The 21553-nt window shown below is 47.9% G+C and overlaps 1 protein-coding gene across 3 annotated transcripts in view; it reads left to right on the top strand.

Moving 5' to 3' along the window:
* Positions 1-15852, top strand: part of Gria1 (glutamate ionotropic receptor AMPA type subunit 1) — a 325559-nt gene extending 309707 nt beyond the window's left edge. For all 3 annotated transcript variants that reach the window (XM_004666536.2, XM_045151919.1, XM_004666535.2), the window contains exons 15-16: positions 5868-6002; positions 13352-15852. In XM_004666536.2, the coding sequence (XP_004666593.2) occupies positions 5868-6002; positions 13352-13552 (336 nt within the window). In that variant the 3' untranslated portion in view covers positions 13553-15852. The remainder of the gene's footprint in view (positions 1-5867; positions 6003-13351) is intronic.
* The last annotated feature ends 5701 nt before the right edge of the window (positions 15853-21553 follow it).

Genomic DNA, 21553 nt, shown 5'->3' on the forward strand with positions numbered 1-21553 from the left:
GCTTTTTTTGTGTGGGGCAAGTCAGACATCAAGCACCTGGCAGGATCCCTCTCCCTTATTTTAAGGATGTTAGTTGGTTTGCAGATAAATTCAAGGGCCATAGCCTTTAAGAAGGGCCACTATGCAGGTGCAGGTTGGGATCTGTGATGAGGATAATTAAGGGGTCACAAGGCCCAAAAGCATTGTCTACAGCTCATATCTCAGGCTTTATACTGGGAGAAGAACCTAGAGAGGCTTGAAACCTCCCTTGACAAAACTTCAGGCGCTCACACAGCATCTATGTTATTGCTGGCTGCTATTGCTTTGATTTAGTTCATAGACCAAGTGACAAAACTACTATTTCAAATAAAAAATCAGTATTTCTGACAACCATAGAAAACATAATGGTGACAAAAATGAAATGACAATTACATTGATACAACACACCTTGACTTCTCTCTACAAATAAGAGGGGTAAATGCTAGAGATATTTTAAAGGTAGATCTGTTCCAAACTGGGACCTATTAGACCAATCAGAAAGGCTGAAAGAGAACTGGAAAAAAAAAACAGGGCATTGCCCTCACTTGGTAGCCAGAGTTAGTCCCATATATCATCTCACACATCCCTGGGAGCATCCAGAGGTGGCAATACTCAGAGACTTACCCAAGATCTGCAAGGGGCTCACTGGTAACCCTGGGCAGGAGCTCAGAGTAGGTACCCTGCTCCTTGTCACTATGCCTCATGGCCCTGGAAGCGGCAGTGTAACTCTGCCTGCTCCAGATGCACTTACCTTCATACCTCCACCTTTAGCAAGAGAAAACACATGAACTGTCAACCATGTCCTCATACTGTACAAATCTATCCCTAATCTCCCTGGCAGGTAAAAGAACTATGAGTTAGTATAGTGATGTTCCGCTCTGCTCTCTCCTTCCGTCCTTTCCCCATTCCTTCTATACTTGCATAGAAGATAGCCCAGGAGAATAATGTCAGAGAGATGTATATGGGAAAAGAAACCCCGGTAGACAAAGACATACAGAATCATTCTAACTCCCCTAACCCAGTAGATGTCTAACTCTGCTGGAGTCCTACCAGGGAAGAGCAGGCAATAGCCTAGAAAGGGCCAGTGACTTTGAGGTTGTTAATATGTGGAGATTAGATATGTTTCAAGGTAGCCTGCCCAACTGATGGCAGTTATGTATATTAGAGACTGAATGTCGAAATGCCCTAAGTTCCTACTCCATACATCCTAAATCTCCCATCACTGCTCTATGGGAAGGGATTAGATAGAAACAAAGACTTTTCTCTTAAACACTTGTCTTCTGGGCCTGAGCCACAAGCACCTCTGGGGACAGAGGGTTTGATTTTTCTGTACACCAAGCATCTGTGCACACCAATCCATAGTCCAAGCAGACATTCAGCTCACATTGAGTGTTCCCTATAGGGACACCCACATTAGTCCCCAACCGGGGCTTTTGTTTCTAGAAAACTCCTCCTGTTTTGCAAGAGGCTTCAACTTCAGCCAAGTCCCCTCCCCAGGCCACACGGCTCCATGCGCTCTCTGCTGCGATGCCGTTTGGAGTCAGGATGTCGTTCGGTGCACTGTGCAGCAGCCAGTCCCCGAGCACGCGCTCTGGGAAGAACCACCCCACAGGCATCGCTCACGCAGTACTTGCCTTGCCAATTATTAGTACAATGGGCCAGTTCTCCTCCTGTGGTGCTCTTGGGGAGAACATGCAGCCTGGGGAACTGGCCTAGTTTGGAAATGGAACAGCAGAAGTTGCCAATTAACATGAGTTCCCTTTCTGCATCCCCTTAAGGGGTTAGTCTCCGGGGAGAATTATGAAAGGTAGGATCCCAGATCCTCCAGGAACGGCCATGCCTCAGATCTCTTGGGGATGGGATGAGAGTTAAAGGTCACCTAATCCAATTCTGCATCCCGTGCTTGAATCCCTGACGTGACTTCATCGTCTCCTTCCAAAGTGTGTGCATGTTGAAGGAACTCATACCCATGGCAGCTGGTGCCCTTTGGACGGGGCTGTTTCCTTGAAATCTTCCTGTAGCTGAGTCAATTGTGCTGCCCAGCACTTTCCCCTCAGCTATTAGTGAGTGAGCTAATTCCGCCACTTGCACTCCCAGGGGATAGCCATTCACAGAAAGAGGTTCTTAGGTCAATAGTGCAAGTTTGCAAAACTATACGAGCAAGGCCAATGCATGGGAGACTGCCTCCATGGCTCAGCAAAGTCAGATTACAGATTCAGCATACGGAAGTAACATAAGCTATCTGAAACATCCCACTGGAAGAATGCTATAAACTGTGCGGACTCCTGCGAACAAAAGCTGGGTCCCTCACACCTTCACCAAGACAAAAGAAATGGAAGAATTGAAGAAGCTGAAGTTTGGTCCATATTTAGTGGACCATGAATCATGGGCAATACCATTCTCAGTGAAAGGGAGTGGCCTCATAGCTGAAGGCATTGGCGTGTTCTGGAATGTTCTCCTTATGCCATCAAGAACATGTCCAAGCCTCTGAATCATTTTAGTCTCACTCATGAAGACTTGAACTATTCACGTCTTGGAAGTCTTGAACATTCTTGGAAGGATGTTGGCTGAGACATACTGAGGGAATCTGGGACAGTCCCTCAAGATGTGGGAAGAGCAAAGAGAAATATAGGGGGAAATGCTCCCTTCCTCATCAGGAGGTATAAAATGAAGACAGTGGGTTCAGAAGAACAGATTGGGGAGGGGAGTGTCACCATAGCAACTGACCCAACGATTCTGAAAGACAAGATTTTTGTTTTTCTTTCCACCTGTCACTCTTCTCAGCACTGTCAGTCTTTCTCCGTGCCCGGCAGGAGACAAGTTGTGACTTTGTCACTCCCACCTGCAAGCTGCCTGGCTCTGGGGACGTGCAGCTGCTATGGGATAAGAGGAGAACGGGGCCTGTCAAGGAGAGTGCTTGGAAGAGTCAAACTCCATCTCTTCCCTTTCCCTAGGCATGGCTGGGAATTTTGCAGTTTGCTTATGGAGCGTGAGCATGGCCATTTACTGAGAAGTCAGCAAGGAAGAGCCTTGGCATGGGCAGTGGGCCACAAGAGAGTCAGAACTCAGGTCCTCCAATAAAAAAAAGGTGGTTGTCCCCACCTCTGGATGGCCCATTACATTCCAACAAACTGAGTCAAAGAGGTCAGCAATGGCCATGGAATAGAAGAGCTCTGGCCTCCTGAGAAATACCTAGATGCGATGCTATCAAGTATCTTATGGAAGGCTAGGAATGCAGCTCAATAGGAGAATCCCTGCCTAATACATACAGGCCTCTGGACTCGTTTCCTAATACCAGAAGAAGGAGGAAGAGGAATAGACAAGAAGGAGGAGGGCTGGGGAGATTGATCAGTGGTTTGAGGCTCTTGTTTACAAAGCCTGCCAGACTGGATTTCATTCCACAATATCCATGTAAAGCCAGATGAACGAAGTGGCAGTATTTGTCTGGAGTTATTTGCAGCAGCAAGCGACTCTGGCATGCAAATTCTCTCTATCCTTCCCTCCCTCTCTCTGTGTGTGTCTCTCTGTATCTGTCTCACCCTCTCCCTCTCTCTTTTTCCTCACAAACAAATAAATGAATAAAAATACTTTAAAAAGAAGAGGATGATGAGAAAGAGAAGTAGAGGACAGAATAGTGAGGTATGTGCCTCGTCATCAGACACACTGAAGCATTCAGTCACAGAACCCTCCTCTTTCTGCAGCTAACCAAACGTCGTTTCTATATGAAGTTCCAATTTTCCTTCCTTCCCTGATATACCACAAGTGGACAGCCATGGAGGAAGATACCACTATAAGATCTTTTGAAGACAGTACCAGAAAAAGCTGCCCAACCACCCCTTACCCTTGACAGTCTATAGCCAAGGCAAATGTGGGAAAGACTATGAGGAAGAAAATGGCCACAGTGTCCAGAGGGGCCAAATGTGCTCCACAGCCACCTAAAGACAGATGAGCCAAGCTGCCAACAGCCTCCTCCAACCTCCTCATCCACTGGTCTCCCCACCAGCTCACCCTGAGCATCACAGTGGCCCCCCCCCCTTTGCTAAGATGGAGCAGGCACCTCCCCACCCCGACCCACCCTCATCCCTGTCTGTACATAAGAGCTCCATGGGAATTTCTATTAAGGGCTCCAAATAAGTGCTGTCCAGAACACACACACACCTCTCAAACAACACACAGGGAGAGATCTTCAGTGCTCCGAAAAGCGGGCAAAGTGGAGATTTCCTTATTCAGCCTGTTCTTAAACCGAGCACTAAGCCCGTTTTTCACATTTCCTCCCAACCATTTTCTCAGAGTAGAAGACAGTTTTCCCTGTTGGATAATTGCTTCCATGATTCCAAAGCCTGGCTGTCCCTTGCCAAGTGTAACCAATGTTCAAGAGCCACCTGCTTTGACAATGCAGGCACCCACCAAGGGGTGTACCTTAGCCGATGCTGTGGTTCTGGGGTAGAAAAGTCCGCTGCCGCTTGCCTGCTGCAGTGCCCTGGTTCAGCCCTGCTGGATCCTGTACAGTGCACCGAGTAGAACTAAGGCCAAGGCTCCTGACTGCAAACGGGCATGCCTTCCTGCATGCCCAGCTCCAGGAAGAGCACAGAGGTGCACATGGCCCCTCGCCTGTGGCTCTTTTATATGCCCTCCTGAAAGGTGACACAGAGAGAGGTGCAAAAGTCACAAATCCTGCCAAATGCCACCAATCAGCCACCAGTGCTCTTACCTATGCCAGCTAAGGCATGTATATCATTTTCATTGATCAAGACACTTCTTATACTTGAAGTGATATAAACAAACGTGCTAAAGCCACCACGACAGCTAGGGATGGGGATCCTACAGAGACATCAAAATAATTCTTTTGCCCGTGTCAAGAAGCTGGAGAGTGGTACCCCCTCTTCCTCAGCATTCATTGTCTTCCACCATGGCCAGCAGTTCTATCCCTCACTCACCCATTTTTGAAGTCCTATAGACAGGATGGATCTCAGGAATGGTCCCTCAGGCCAAAGGCCTTGCCAGGTTCCCTAGGAGAGGAGTGTCTCCTCCTGCCAGACCCTAGAACGTGCCCTGATCTGCAGTTCTGCTGCTCCAAAGCCAGCCGTGATGTGTTTTACCACAGGCAACAGAGAGTTCTAATTCAGCCACCCAGGTCTGCCTACGGTGATTTTAGCAAGCACCTTCAACAGAAAAAAATGACAGCAATTAAGCTTAATTATTAGGATTTAATAGAGCCATTTTTCTAGCTCACTGCCTTTCTGCCATTGCAAGCCCTTCCCCACCCTGGGTTTCTCCCCTAAATTGGATTCAGTGAGCTAAAGGTGGGCATCACTCCGTCTTCATTATAAGTATGAAAGCTGTCTTATGACATTGAAATCAAATGCACATCTAGGGGAAAGTTCACTTTAATACCAACCCTCAGAATAACATTTGGAGACATTGAACAATGAATGAGGCTGGTGCGTTGCTGAGCAACTGAACGGATGGGGGCAGACACAGACTTAAAAAGGAAGGGACACGCTTCTCTGAAAGAATGGGCGCTCTAGGGTACAGATCTTATGGAAGCTGGCCTGGATTCCATGTGGCATCTCCTGTCCCAGAAAAGGCATCAAGCAGACAGGAGGTATAATTAGAAACTCAACACAACCCCAGATGCTTGGACACTTTATATATATGCAAATATACACGCATCTTCCTTCTGAGGATGTTGAACACTTGGCCAACAATAAAAACCCTTTCCCGGTACTGTGGATGGAGTGAGGGCGTGGGGGGTGAGTGCACGCGTGTAAATAGGCTGTTTCTTGGATGGCCTCTAGCTCTCTGACTCACTTTGTTCTTTCCCTCCCCTCCTTTCCCTCCTTCTTTAGGACAAGACAAGTGCTCTGAGCCTCAGCAATGTGGCGGGGGTCTTCTACATCCTGATCGGAGGGCTTGGACTAGCCATGCTGGTTGCCTTAATCGAGTTCTGCTACAAATCCCGTAGCGAGTCGAAGCGGATGAAGGTGGCATCGTCTTCCCAGGCCTTTCTCCCTAACCTGTTTTGTGGCACACCTGGGTTTCCTGAGATTTTTTTTTTTTTTTGGCTAGGAGAGGTGCACACTGGGACAGAGAGTAGAGAGTCATTCAGAGGAAGTTGAGTCAGCACAGCAAGAGGCAAGGGAGATCTCTATGAAGCTGATCCTGAGCTGAGGAAATGGTTAGGGGAGAAAGAGCTTGGCAACAAGAGTAAAGACCTGAGTTCCGATCCCCAGCTCCCATGTAAAAGCTGAGTGCGCTGATAGAAGCCTGTGATCCCCACACTGAAATAGCAGAGACAGGGAAGCTCAGGGCTCACTGAGCCGCAGTGTAACTGAATCTGTCAGAGATCCTGCCTCAAAAAACAAGGTGTAAAGCGATTGAGAAAAGCACCTTACATCAACCTCTGGATCCACGTGTACGCACACAGTCAGGACACACGCACTCACATACATATGCTCCTGTACACATGCATGCATACATACATGCAAAAAGGTGAAAGTGAGTATTTCTGAAGTGGTGTCAATAGAAGTGAAACTTCCAAAGTGGAGGAGGCGTGTCCACCCTGGCCCTGTGCTAATCTTGCCATTCTTGGCAAAATGGGTCTTTTCTTAGCCTCCACATTCTGAGATAGACACTGGCGAGGAGCAGAATCCACAGAGAAGGGTAAGAAGATTAGTTAGGCATTTCCACAGCACAGCAAACATTACTGAAGGTAAAGAGTAATTATGGAGGATTTAAGAGCTGTCAGTGAAAATATGCAAACGGGCCAACTGGGGTGGTGCATGCCTGTAGGAGACAGAAGATCATTTTGAGTTTGAGGCCAGCATGGGACTATAGAGTGAGTTCCAGGTCAGCCTGAGCTAATGAAACCCTACCTCAGAAAAAAATATATATGTGTGCGTGCGTGCGTGCGTGTGTGTGTGTGTGTGTGTGTGTGTGTGTGTATGTATGCATATGAAAATGTTCCCAAAAGGAAAGAAAACAGACTAGTTTTATGTAGTCCCAGAGTATACAACAAAAGTACTGACTGAACAGAATAGAAAATAGATGTTAACACAGTATGCAAAACCCATTTTCCTACCAGAGGAACCCAAGATTATGGGATGTACTATCACTTCTCCCCTTGACTATCTCACCCACCCCCACACCCTCTCAGACAAGGCGAATCACAGCAATGTCACTGGTTTCAGACCTCAAACCCAGTGGAGACCTTCAAGGGGTTTGGCTAGACACAGAAAGGACTCCACAAGCTTCCATCAAAAAGAGGAGCCCAGAAACTCTTCTTTCTCACCATCCAAAGGGAGGAAAAGGCACCTCCCATGGGAAAGATGGAGCTAGGCCAGGTGCTAGGCAAGCTACACCCTTTGCAATTGCCACCCTATGGACCATGCCTTGACTTGACAGGGCCTCAGACTTGGCCCTGGTCCAGACCTCAGGAGCTCCTTTTCCCTGGCCCCTGGGACACAGTGCCATGTGCTAATCCAAAGAACATGCTCTGGACCTGAGAGTCCGGGCAGGAATCCCAACTGCTCTGTTCCTTCATTCTGACATCTTGAACACATTTAATAACTTCTCTGGTCCCTGAGTCTTCATAAAACGAAGGCGGTGGTAGTGCATACCTCATAAAATGGAGAGGATGACATGAAGTTACTGGTGAAAGGGGCATGGCAGAATGCCTAAGCCTAACAGTAAGCCCTCGATAGATGCGCCCCTCCCTCCAGGAAGACTCCTGGATGTTCATCATCCGTCTGGGATTACCCTGATGCCCAATGACCCAGGCCAGCGCCAGGTGCTGTTAGCGGTGTAAGTGAAAGGCTAGGCCCTGGCGAAAAAGGGGACAGGGTTGACCATCACCACTGAAGAGACAGTATTTTCTTTAAATTAGTTTTGTATTCAGTGAAGACAGTCAGGTTAGTACCATTGTTAGCCTCGTCCCTGTCCTCCCCCCTCCGCAGAGACCCTCCTCACTGGAGAATATGGGTCATGCATTGTGGGGTTAGCCATCACTGATGGGCAAGAGGCAAAGTCTCTGTGTCTTGTGACCCAACACGTGGCTCTGACATTCTTTCCGCCCCCTCTTCCACGAACATCCTTGAGCCATGTTGGGTTCATTTGAGGTCTGCTTCAGAGAGGTGGCCAGTATTGCTCTGCCTTCTCCAAAAGCCATGAGCTCTTGTCCAAAGTCCAGCCACGTAGCAGTGGCGACAAGAGCCTCGGCCGGAACCTTCCTTCAGTCTCTCTCCCTGACCTTAGCTCAGCTCATAACGTCTAGAGCTCCAAACCAGCTCAGGGCCACCCCTGTGTCTTGAGAGTCCAAAACGCCCTCCGTGGTCCTCATGAGTGAGAGAAGGAGGAGAGGGAAAGTGAGCACGCAGGGAAAGGGCGGGAGAGGACTGGAAGGGAAGGTGCTCCGTAACTCTCAGTCTAAAGCGCTCGCTCTGCATTTTCATGAGCCATGTCATGTGGAACTCTGAAAGCGGCAGATGGATGAAAGGGGGTTGAGAGAAGCTGGGAGCAGCTATGTAGTTCATCCGAGCAAGACGGCACAATCTAGGAACAGGACTGGTAGGAACTGGACGGTGTGCGTGGCCTCCACAAAGCCCAGGCTCTTGGTTACAGATGAGGCACAGAGTAGTTGACGATTGTGAAGCACTTGCCACGCGTCCTTGAGTGTCAGCACCAATACTGGCCACAGAGCTAAACGGAATGCATTCATGCCCTGACACCGTCCCGGTCTCACTGTTGAGGGGTGTATAGCCCCTTGAACCCACGTGTGCCACCAGGGTGGTGGTGGGGAGTAGGCAGTGCTGGGAGATACAGTCAGAAACAAGCCTGACAACGTTACCCTCAGAGCCTGATGGGGAAAGACTGGCCCAAGGCAAGCGCTTACCTGTCCGGTTAGTATGCTGGAAAGAAGCACCCAGTCAGTGCTGTCCTTCTACAGATGGCTAGGTGAACTCAGGAGCAAGGCAGTCAGACTGAGTTCCCTAAGAAAGCAGTGTGCACTAGAGTTGAAACAAGAAAAGAATCAGCCAGGACCAAAGAATTCCCCACAAAGGACGCACAGGGGTCAGGCACTGGAATCCTTGCCCAGCAATGTGAAAGACCAGGGAGAGACTGGGAGAGAGAAACACTCGGGGGAACAAAGGGCTGATTGAACGAGCATGAGGACCTAAGCTTGAATCGCCAGCACCCACACGAAATGCTAACCATCGTGTTACGTGCCTATTATCCCAGCCTCCCAGAGCTGGGGAGGCCGACAAGACTACCCCGTGGGATCCCTGCATATAGCTAGTGCAGGCAAGTCCATGAGCTCCGGGTTCATCAAGAGACCTATTCTCGAGGAATGAGGTCAAGAGTGATTGAGGAAGACACCTTCACTGTCAACCTCTGACCTCCACGTGCGTGCACACACACACACACACACACACACACTTCTTAGAAGCTATATATGAATTACAGCGGTTGTGGACAGCTAAACTGTGGGGACAGGAAGTTTTACATGTCAAAGATCATCTACTTTGCCGGTAGGTCAAATAACTGTTGCCTTAAGTAGGTCAGTCATATGGACAAGCCAGTTTCCCTTTAAAGGGAATGGAGGAAACTAGATCAGTTCAGCCTTGTATACACTCTAGGGTCACCTGGAGAGCTTTAAAAATTCCAGATATCCAGGCCATAACAGCACACCTTTTCAGTCAGCATTTCTGGGATAGAATTCAGACATCAGGGCTTTGCCCTCGAATGCCCCAGTGACTCCAGCATCAGTTCAGCCTGGGGGAGCTACTGATGGACCTGAACTTGGCATCGCTTCCAGTTCCAGTGCCAGGGCTGGTTCCTCTGAGATTCCATAAATACATCAGAAAAGAAACTGATAAGGCAGCCAGGCCATCCCCACCTGTTAAGAGAGTGTGAAGTCAGTGCCTTTGGGAAGCCTTGAGCTTCCTGGAAAACTAATGTTAGCGTTGTAACCTTGGAACTCCTGATTACATGCCCAGCCCAGTACCTCAGACTTTGGTAACTGCCATTAATCTTGTCTTTCAAGATGAGTCCACGCGGTCCCAACAGTGTTTGAGCCTTTTGAGGAACAAAATCCAGATGATTTTGTGAACTTGAGACTTCTATTTTTTTTTAGATTTTTTTTTTCATTTATGTGAGAGAGAACAAAAGAAAGAGGCAGAGAGAGAGAGAGAGAATGGGTGTGTCAAGGCCTTCAGCCACTGCAAAAGAACTCCAGACACGTGTGTGCATGTGTGGCATTGCGTGCTTGCATCACAGGGCGGCTGGCCTATGTGGGACCTGGAGATTTGAACATGAGCTCTTAGGCTTCTCAGGCAAGTGCCATAACTGCTAAGCCACTTCTCCAGCCCAAAACTTCAATTTTTTTTTTTAATAACGGAAAAATGGCAGAGGGCTTGGGAGATGCTTAGTCTGTGAGGTGCTTGCTTTGCAAGCACAAGGACCTGAGTTTGAACATCGGTACCCGTGTGGAAAGGGCCTGGTGTGGTGGAAGGGGCACATGGAACCCCAGTGCTAGGGAGGCAGAGCTACACAGATCCCTGGGGCCTGCTGGCCAGAATGTCTACTCGAATGATCCCCAGGCCAATGGGAGACTCTGTCTCCAAAACGGATGGACAGCAGCTGAGCAGAACAAAGCCTGAGGTGTTGACCTACAAGTACAAACACATACATGCCTGCACACATATGAACGTTCACATACACATGCACATACATTAATAAAAAATGACAGAAAAATCATACAACATCCCAAGCTAACTTAAATTAAGAATTTCCACTGACACAACTCAAATGTTATTCTCTTTTCAACTCTTTTACGTAAGACTGAGTAAGCATTAATTCCTCATGTTTTTAGCTCATATCCCCCTGGTAGTATCACAGTTGTATTTATCTGGCCTTTGACTCAGAAGAATGTAATCCAAGTCATACTTCCTCTATGGTGGAGGCATGCCAAGGAAAAAATGTAAATAAATTAAATCCCAGGGTTTGAGGAGGAGATGGAACCAGTGTGGGTAGATCATCATATGGGGGTAAATCTATGTGAATCATAGATTTTAAAAAGAAAGAACATTTTAAAACACTGTCAGAATTTCCAGTAATGAAAGGATAACAAGGGGGAAAAAATGGGCCAGACCAGCCCTGCCTGTCTCTGTCTGGTCACAGACTGACTTCTTCTCTGGGTCATTAGAGTCATGCAAGGGACAAAACCAGCGTATTTTTTAAAGGATTCTAGGGTGTTACTTTTTTTTAGGCAAGTTCAAGAATCTATTGCATTGTCTAACTGTGAGCTTGTCACTCGGGATAGCTGAGAATTGAGGTGACATGGCCCTTCTCGCCTCCAGGCAGAAAGTTATCCTGAAAAAGACAAAACTTGGGGCTGGGGAGATAATTGAGTGGGTAAAGAGCTTGCCTTGCATACATGAAGACCTGAGTGTGATGTTTGGCTTGGTGATGCACACATATAATCCTAGCACTGGAGAGCTACAGATGGGCAAATGCCCAAGGCTCACTGGCTAACCAGGACTGCCTAATAGATGGGCTTGGGCAGTTGAAAGACCCTGTCTCAAAAAAGGTGTGCAACACCCGAGAAATCACACCTTTGTCTCCACACATGCACTCACATGCTCTTCCACACACAAATATAGACATTCACATGCACAAAAAAGACAAAACTGGGCTGGAGAGATGGCTTAGCAGTTTAGCACTTGCCTGTGAAGCCTAAGGACCCTGGTTTGAGGCTCAATTCCCCAAGACCCATGTTAGCCAGATGCACAAGGAGGTGCATGCTTCTGGAGTTCATTTGCACTGGCTGGAGACCCTGGCATGCCCATTATCTCTACTCTCTGTCTCTTTCTCATTCTGTCACTCCCAAAAAATCAGTAAAAATAAACAAAAAAAAAAACTTACATACAAGAGAATGTGCACACACACACACACACACACACAAGTGGCTAGCCTTTGCAATCAGCTGAAGTCATGTAGAAAAGCTTCATGAAGGAGGCCAGAACAGAGTATGCCTCCAAGGAGGGGCAAAGTTGGCTTTAAGTAATGAAGATTTCCACCCCTAGACATCTCTATTCCTTCATGTGAATTCCTACCATAAAATCTAAACTCCACATCCAGAATTCTTCCTTTTGCCAAATAGGATGTCGACTTAGTTTGTTTTGAGCATTGCACTTGACTCATCTGGTCCTGCAGTGACCCTTGCATCCAGACACCCTAGAAATCACAAGCTAGCAGCCCTGATGTGATTTATCAGTCTAGAAGTGCAAGGTATACATGTCAACGGGAAGTGTGTGACACTCAGATAATAATCTTGGAAATTCCTCCCCACTTTCTTTAGCATGTGACATTTTCCAATTACATTCTGAATATCATCTTATTTAAATGGGTCTTACAGTTCCTTAAAATGTGGTATTAGAGGTCGGAGGGCATTTATTTTTAAGAAAAACCAGATGTTTCTCATTTGAACCCAACAATAGCACATCTTCAATTTCTCTCACCATGTAAGAGACTTCTTCATGCAAAAAGCACCATTCATGCTAGAAGGATGAAGAGGAGGGTTACAGATGCTTAGTTAATCACATTTTGGAGACATGAAGATTTTTAAAGTCAAAAAAAGAAAAGAGATATGTAGATAAACACAGAACTAATTGATGACTTTGTATCACAATACAGATTTCCTAAATACCACCCCTAGAATCTTTTCTACTTGGTCTATCACTGTACTTACCATCATCAATTATGCCAAAGAAATATTCCATCCTCAGAAATTTTAGAATGAAAGAACTAGAATGGATTTAGAGACCACCTAGTCTTGTAAAACTCATGAAACAATCTCAATGCCCAAAGAATATTAAAGGAATGTAGGACTCGTTCGAATAGGATGGTATGCAAAAATGTAACTGGAAAGGATCGTGTGCTAATGAAAGCAAGAATTCATTGCCAAGATTATTTTCTGTGTCACATCCTTCCTATGAGCACATATAACCCGTTCTCCTGTTGACACATTGACACATCAGCTCATTGCTAATAACCTTGTGATTTCCAGGGTATTAGAATTCTAGATCAGAAAAGGACTTGAGGCTGCTCAAGGAAGGAAAAGGAAATTGCCAAGAACCACCCACACCACAGTTTTGTGAGCTCATGGGGATACAGGAAAGCAAGGGGCGGAGGGGAACGCTGGGATTAGTTTAAGGAGGTCGGGGAGTGTCTGGATGGGAGGAGCCCTGGGATTAGCTTAATTCCACCCTTGACTCGTTCCCCTCGCCAGTCAGTGCTAAGGACCCGGGAAAGAACCCCCGGTCCTCCTGAAAAGGGTTTCTGTTTGATCCCACAGCAATCCATCAACGAAGCCATAAGGACATCCACCCTGCCCCGAAACAGTGGGGCAGGAGCCAGCGGAGGAGGCAGCGGAGAGAACGGCCGGGTGGTCAGCCACGACTTCCCCAAGTCCATGCAATCAATTCCCTGCATGAGCCACAGTTCGGGGATGCCCCTGGGAGCCACGGGATTGTAACTGGAGCAGACAGAAACCCCTCGGGGAGCATGCTCAGGCTCCTCCAGCCCCATCCCAAACCCTTCAGTGCCAAAAACAATGAAATAAAATGCGCCGCCAACCACTACGACCATGAGGAGGACAATTGAACCAACTTTCCTGAAGAATTAAAACAAACATCAACAAAAATAAAGCATTCAGCTATTTCTTTTCCTTTAGGGATTTGTTTTTTCACTCTTTTCCATTTGTTAAGTGCAGATAAGAAACCCCATCCTACAATAAGAGGGAATAACACTGCCCAATGAAGTCTAACATCTCTGGCCATGGAGCCACTGGAATACTAATGAAGAAATCAGAGTGTTTCCTTTGAATTCAGTTGTCGATGTGTCTTAGTGTGTGCAGCTTTTTCTTTTAAACTAATCCCCATGGTTTGCCGGTTCCTTTTCTTACCCCACATCCCCAAGCCCCTAGCCACCACTTTTCAGTTTTCAGATTAAAGATCTGAGATCGGTTCCACCTTACAAGCAAGGAAAGGAGAAAACAAACTTCAAACTCGTTCATGGTGGGGACTGTCCACGTTACCTTCCAGTCCTTGGCCCTGAACCTTGGATGGAGCTAGACGCTGCTGGAGGAGTGGGCTGCCTTCCTCTGGGAGAACACTGCCTAAGGGTTGATTCCATGAGAGCACCCATGTAAAGAAACTCAGGCCAGGGGTGGTGAAGAAGGGGCAAGAACACATGTGTCCTCGGAGGAGGATATAAGAAGTGACGGCTGCTCAGAAGCTTCCTTCGATGGACAAGAGCCATTGCGTGAGCCACGGGGTTCCAGCGTGGTGCGCTGCCGAACGTCCCCTCAGCCTGGGACACCTCGTTCGGCTGTGCTCAGACTCAAAGGCGGGGCCGTGGCTTCAGGGCAGTCGGCCTCTTGGACTGAGCAGCACTTTGACAAGAGCTGACGGTGGGGACACATCACTCGCCACTGTCTTGCTTTGCTCTGGCTTCAGGTCTGGACAGGAGCCCATGGTGGACTGGATGTCTCTGTGGAGCCTGTGGTGTTTGGGGGAACCCCGTACGTGCAAAGGACAAAAGGGGTCTCGGAAGCCTTCCCAAAGCCCACATGTAACGTGTAACAGTGTTCCTTGTCCTTGGTCTGGGAGACCAAATGTGAAATTGAGGGTTGGACTACTGCACAGAACTTGGGTTGATTTTCGTGTTCATAAGAGTGTTGTTTTAGCATGTGATGAGACTTTGAGAAAGAATGCTAACCCAAGCCCGGATTATTTGAAGGACACAGAGATAGATTAAGTTGATTATGACGTTAGTGGAGTCCCTGTCCCAATCCTCGAACCCAAGGGGACTGACTGTGCCCCTGGCTAAGGTACGGAGAGGACTGAGGCTTCCCGGCTGAAGACAGCCAGGCTGGAAGTGTGACAAGGGTTCTGAAGAGAAACCCAGGCTGATGGATCCTTTGGGTGGAAGTGGGAGCCCCGACTCACCGCTTTCTGGCAACCCCAGCTCTCATTCCGGGTGCAGTTGGCTTTCCCAAGTGCATGCTCCCATGAGGGTCACTAGCTTTTAGCCGTGGCCATATTCTGGCTCGTTCTCTTGCCTCTACTTCGGTCATCTCTACAGGAGGTTATCATGAGTAACGAACAAGCCAGAGGTTTTAGAGCCTACCTAGGGGCCAATCCAGTATGACTGGCTTCCTCTGTGGATGCTGTGAGCAGACACCCACCAGCCCTCCGTCTCTCGGTCCCCTTTCATGCGCCACCACAGAGAAACCTTCCAACACGGCGTCTTTCCCCTGTTGTTCAGTTTCTCATGCGTTGCCTTGGGCATGGAATGTGAGACCGTGCCTTCCAGGTGGACTATCTCATTTTTGCCAACCCCCCGCCTCCACCCCAAGCCCTATACAGCACTGCAGAACCTGACGTGGCTTAGCACTTGGGAGTCTGCATCTGGGAAGAGTTGGGACTAACCATCTACCATCAATGGCTTCAGAGATCTTTGGCCTTTGGTCTGGGAAGATGCTCTTCTGCCACTGAGCACGCCCCTCCCGTGCTGTGGTTGGACAGGGAGAGACCATGGCAGATGTGAGGGCCTGCGCACACGGGGGTCTGAGACCCCATGGGAAGGTGATTCTTAAAATGGATGTGCAAAGGGAAAACAAAAGCAAGCAAAAAGTTAACTTGTATTATGTATTTTTACTACACTTTTCTTAAAAATAGAGCAATGGGAAAAACTCTGAAAGAGATTGACATTTTTCTCAAAAGGAATCCATACTTAACAGTTCTGTCTTTCATTAAATTTTGCTCTTTGGTACCCAGGCCTTTTATTTAACATCTATATTTGTTTTAATTCTCATGGCAGATGTGTGAAAGGATTTTTGCTTGATCAAACACTAATTTTTTTTTTTTTTTTTTTGGTTTCTGTTTTACTTTCAAATAGTCAGGTTTTTTTTTTTATTTTGGTATTTGCATAAAATGAAAACTATCACCGAGAATTAAATCACTGTGGATCCATCGTGTACTTTTCATTTTTTGTCCATTCCATTTTGTGCCATTTCCGAAGCCAGGGTTACAGAGATTGCTGTTATTTAAAAAAAAAAAAAAAATTGCTGAACCTAAGATTGGCAGGTTTTGAACGGTGACCATTGTGTCTGGTTCACAAACAAGTTGCAGTCATTTCAGCCGGACTAGCTAGAACATTTTGAGTGATTCATCCAGGTAGGGTCCAAAAGAAACAAGGATGAACAGCAGTGGAAAAGAGTGCATTTGGCATTCAGAGCCACGGTGACAATCTCAAAGAAAGAGGCATTTGATTTGAGGTCATCACGGTACCCCTAGAGAATCGTGTGGCTTACAGAAAAAGTTTCTGCAGACACGCCGTGCTGGAGTCCAGGTGTATGTGTGACGTGCCAAGGCCACAGCAAGAAGCAGTGTAGGTCAGCTTCTAGGATACAGCCTCGAACAACTGACACCATGACCCCCGTTCTGGCCTGAAAGCTTTTCTCTCCCTGCAATGAAGTGAGCTTTCTGAAGAGCACTGGCTTGTGTGGCACAGAGCGCTCAGGGCTCAAGGGCATCAGGGGCTGGGGAGGTGCCCCGTCTAGTAAAGTGCTGGCCATGCAAACGTAAAGCGCCCGTGTTCCGTCTCCAGAACCCACGCGATGGCACACGCTCACGGCCAGCACTCAGGAAGACAGACACAGCCTTGGCCAGCCAGCCTAGCTACTCCAGACCATTGACCGACCCTGTCTCCAAACCGTGGGTGGCGTTCCTGAGAAATGACACCTGAGGCTATCTTCCAATGCATGCACAACTATGTGCATGCGCACACACACACACACGCACACACACACACGTGTGCATTAAAAATAAAATGAACCACATAAATATTTGTTTTCCTAAGGAACTTAATATATTAACAAGGGCCAAAGATCCAAGATAAATGCAGTAAGGCTTGGCAGTGGAAACTACCGCAGTAGTAAAAGGACAAGAGAAGGCAGGGGAGTGAATAGACTTATGTGACACCCTTCAGCTATGCCTAGAGTCACCTGCAGCATCTAGGGTGCCTCAACTTGCACCCTAGGGTGCCAGTTGGCAGTAAGAAGGCCAGTCTCCGTGTCCTTACTATCAAATAGTTTGAGTGATGAGCAAACCACATACAGAGATACAAGCCCCCTGGACTGAACACTGACTATGCTAAATACACTTCTTGCCACCTTTGTTAAGGCAGCAGCCTCCCCTCCTCCATGAACAGGATCTGAGTGAGGCAGAAGCTGTGACTTTAAGAACACACATAACTTGATTGATTGTAGAGCTATGGTTTGAACTAGGTCTGACTGAATCCGAAGACTGTCCATCTCTGAGTAACCCCTCTTCTGGTTAAATTTGTTATGATGGGTGACAACCAGAAAACTGCCAGGTAAACTTACCTCTACTTACCTGTTGTGTCATGTCAGGTAAACACTTCTCCACCTGCCTGTAGTGTCAAAGTCATTGAACGTGGAATGGTTAAAGGTACACCTGCCATAGTTTTGGGAAAGCCAGTCTTTCCTCTCGGGGCGGTGAAAGATGGCTAATCTAAAGAAAACTGAAAAGAGGGTGAGGCACCTTTAAAATAGCAGGTAGAGAATAGCAAGCAGGTTAGAGAGGGGACTGAACACCAGCTCCCATGAAGAATTGTTCACTGTTTCTGGAGAAGGATCCTCGGGGCCAGAGAGAAAGAAGCCATCATTTCCAATGTGCAAAGATCCACCGTTGACCGCGGAAGTTCGAGGACAAAGGCTTTAGGTTCAGTTAATGGTGAGAGCAACCTCATCCAGTAGAATTAAGATCAGACCCTGTCCGGAGATGCTGCAGGCATCAAGGCTGGAATCCACAATGTCCTCCTGCTTTTTCTCCCATCTAGAGTCCCAGAGTTCACAAGGCCATTCCCACGGTGTCCTCTGTGTGCCACGTAAGAGGGGAAGGGGACAATAGGTCCAGGCCAGCCGCACCCGCTCACGTTATTCCATCAGGAGCACGCTGATGGACGCCAGGATGGGGTCACAAGTAGGCATGAGTATCTTTCACAAACCACACAGAACCTCAGCTTATTGCACAAGGCAAAATGGAAAGCTTGTTCTCCACCAAGTGTTAGCATGCTGTCTGGGAGCAAGTCTCTGTGGGGCTCTATCCATGCCCCACTTTACAGGTAAGAAAAGTGAGTTCGTAGAGGAACTGCTTCCCAAGGCCACATACATAGAAAAGCATCAGAGGAAGGGGCACTGGCCTAGGCCTTGTTAATCCTGGCATGTCCTCCTCCCAGATCTGCCTCTCAAATATGTAATTGAGCTACATAAGCCTCATTTTACTCAAAAAGAAGAAATGAGACATCTTGCCTCAAAGCAGACCATGACTCCAAACCTTGAGTGAATGTCAGAATAGCCAAGGGAAAGATTAAAAACATCACCATTGCTCAAGACTCGCCTCCAGATTCAGCTGGTCTGAGATGACACACGAATAGTCGGCAGCGTGTTGCTGTCACCAGCGTTGGGGTTCGGGGTGCTTGGCTTTGAACCCTCGAGTGACTGTCACATGTAGCCAGGGTGGACACTCCAACTGAACCATCCTGGGCTGTCAACGAGAATGTTTATGACAACTTAAATCAAGAAGCACTACATCAGGGCTAAGGAGATAGCTCAGTGGGTGCAATGCTGGCCTGGCAAGAATGAGATCCTCGGTGATCATGTAAAAATGTCACGTGTGGTGGTGGCACATTTGTAATCCCAGCGCTGCAGAGGAAGGCAGGAGGGTCCTTGGGCCTTGCTGGCCAGCCAGTCAAGCCTAGTGAGCTCCAAGCCAAAGAGAGACTGTGGACGTAAAAGATATGCACAGCATACGTGAGGCCTCCACACACACATACACACAAACATCCCCCCACACACACACACACATATGCCCACACGCATGAGTGTGCTTATACACATGTACACACATACAGGCGCACACCTTTAATCCCAGCACTCGGGAGGCAGAGGTAGGAGGATTGCCATGAGTTCGAGGCCACCGTGAGACTACATAGTGAATTCCAGGTCAGCCTGGGCTAGAGTGAAACCCTACCTTATAAAACAAAACCAAAAAAATCCTCTGAATCAAGAAGATTTATCAGAGGCCAGGACAAGCCCTGAACGAGGCCTCCTGATACAATTCACTCTGTTGATTTTTCCCCTTCCTTTCTCTGCACATCCACCACCTCATGAGACATCTGTGGAGAAAGGAAATCCAAGGACAAAGCTAGAAAGGCGGTCAGTACTGAACCTCTGAACAGTATCTTTATTCTGTCCAGAGTCCCTGAACAGTGAGAGCCCAGGATGGGTCAGACAGTCAAGCATGTGAGCTAAATCCCCAGGGCCCAGAGGCTGGGGATGTGACTCGGTGGTAGAACACGAACCTGGCATGGGCAACGACAAGTTGAATGCCTGGTTCTGGAATTAAAAATAAAAATAAAGGCTGGAGGGATGACTTAGCGGTTAAGGCATTTGCCTACAAAGCCAAAGGATTCCGGTTCGATCCTCCAGGACCCACATAAGCCAGATGCACAAGGGGGCGCACACATCTGGAGTTCGTTTGCAATGACTGGATGCCCTGGCATGCCCTTTCTCTCTCTCTCTCTCCCTCTCTCTCTCTCTCTCTCTCTCTCTCTCTCTCTCTCTCTTTCTCTCTCTTTCTCTCTCTCAAATAAATATATTTAAAAAATAAAAATAAAAATGACATCTCTCAGTCTTAGAAGGAAAAAAATACACCATTGTATGCCTGTGATACATGGAAAGGAAAAGACACAGTCTCAAAGTTGAACTCCAAGTCTCCCTTTGCCTTTCAGGCATGTTTGTAACATGACATTCTTCTGGGGACAGCAGACACTGGACATTGCAGATAAGAGTGTCATCATTGAGCTATCTCCTCAGAAAAAGATCAGGAAAAAAAAAAAAAACAGAAAGAAAAAGAGTGGCGCCCAGTGAGTCAGCCTTCGACACAGCCAGTTTTTTTCCAACCTGGAAAAGTACTTGGCTGTTTCCATCACAGACACCAAATCCCACCATGAGGGCCCATCAGCCTCCTGCTCCGGGGGGCTCACTGGTGACAGTGCTGACTCCTCCTCCTCCTCCTCTGCATCACTTCTCTTTGCCAAGGGGTAGGAGCCAGCATTTACTCCACACTAACTGCGCACTATACAGGAAGTGAGGGTTTCCTGTGTGTCTCCTTTGATCCTCAAAACGACCCAGCGAAGTGATCACCCACCCTTGTGAGAGGACATGGAGGCTCCAAATCTAAGGCTGTGTATCCAGCTTGGGCCACCTTCCATCCTGAGTTCCTCTCGGGAGGCTCTGCCTTTCCATACGAGATTTCCCCCACAATGCTCAGGAAAGCACCGGGCTGAGATTTAAGGACTGTTACAGTCTACTGCCTGAAGGACAAGCAATTTGCTTTGCGTCCTTGGGCAACTCAAGTCACCACTCAGGGCCTTGTGTCCTCATTGTGAAGTGAGGGAAGGAGGCCGAATCCGCAATGTCTAAGAGCTCTCTGCGTTTCAGTCTTATATAACGAACGATTCTCTAAAGGGGAGGTTTTGTCTCCAGGGGACACTTGGTAATATCTGGGTACATTTTGGGTGTTCACATCTGGGGGTAGGTGATGATAGTGACATTTCATGACAAAGGGTGTCTGCCGAGCCTCCCACAATGCCCACGGCAGACTCCCACAGAGGAATCGCCTGCCCGAGGTGTTGATGGTGCCCATGAGACGCCCCACACCACGCAATCGGCGCTGAATGCCATGTCAGGTGTGGGTGACGGCCAGACACGGCTGTATGAGGAAAGGATAAGGGTCCTGGGTTTAACGAGCTCTCCCAGATGGCAAGAAGATGAGTTGGCAAGGAAGGCATTGATTTGAGGGAGCCAGCTGTGCTTAGAAGAGCTGATCCCACAGCATCAGCCGGAGGCCGGGGAAGACGAGCTGACCATGAGCCATGGCAGACACTGGGCCTGTGCCTCTGTGCTGTACCCAGTCCTCCTGCCGCCCCCCCCCCCCCCATGGCAGATGATGCTGAAGCCAGACCAGCTCAGAGTCCTGTAGGGGACCACACTCTCCCCCTAGAGAAAAGCTAGCCAGTCCAGCCAAATCGGTGGGACTCAGCTTCGGTGAGAGATCTTTCCTCCAAAAATAAGCCACCGAGGGAGACACCCAATTTTGGCCTAGGGCTTCCACCCCCACCCGCCCCCCCACACACACCTGCACACATGTGCACATGCAAGCCCATACACACGTGAACACACATACACACACACGTACACCAAAGGATACACAAACAATTCCAACTTAGACATTTTAGACAAATAAAATAGCTTTTATTTTCCTTTTCTCTATCTTGCCTTGAAATCTAACCTGAAAAAAAAAAATACATCATTTCAGTTTTCCTCTCAAAATAAATAGGTGCTATGACCTAGAGGTCTTGTGTTGGCACGCAGTCTCATTTAAGG

This window comes from Jaculus jaculus, chromosome 6 (genome assembly GCF_020740685.1).
Source record: "Jaculus jaculus isolate mJacJac1 chromosome 6, mJacJac1.mat.Y.cur, whole genome shotgun sequence".
In the NCBI taxonomy this organism is placed as follows: domain Eukaryota; kingdom Metazoa; phylum Chordata; class Mammalia; order Rodentia; family Dipodidae; genus Jaculus; species Jaculus jaculus.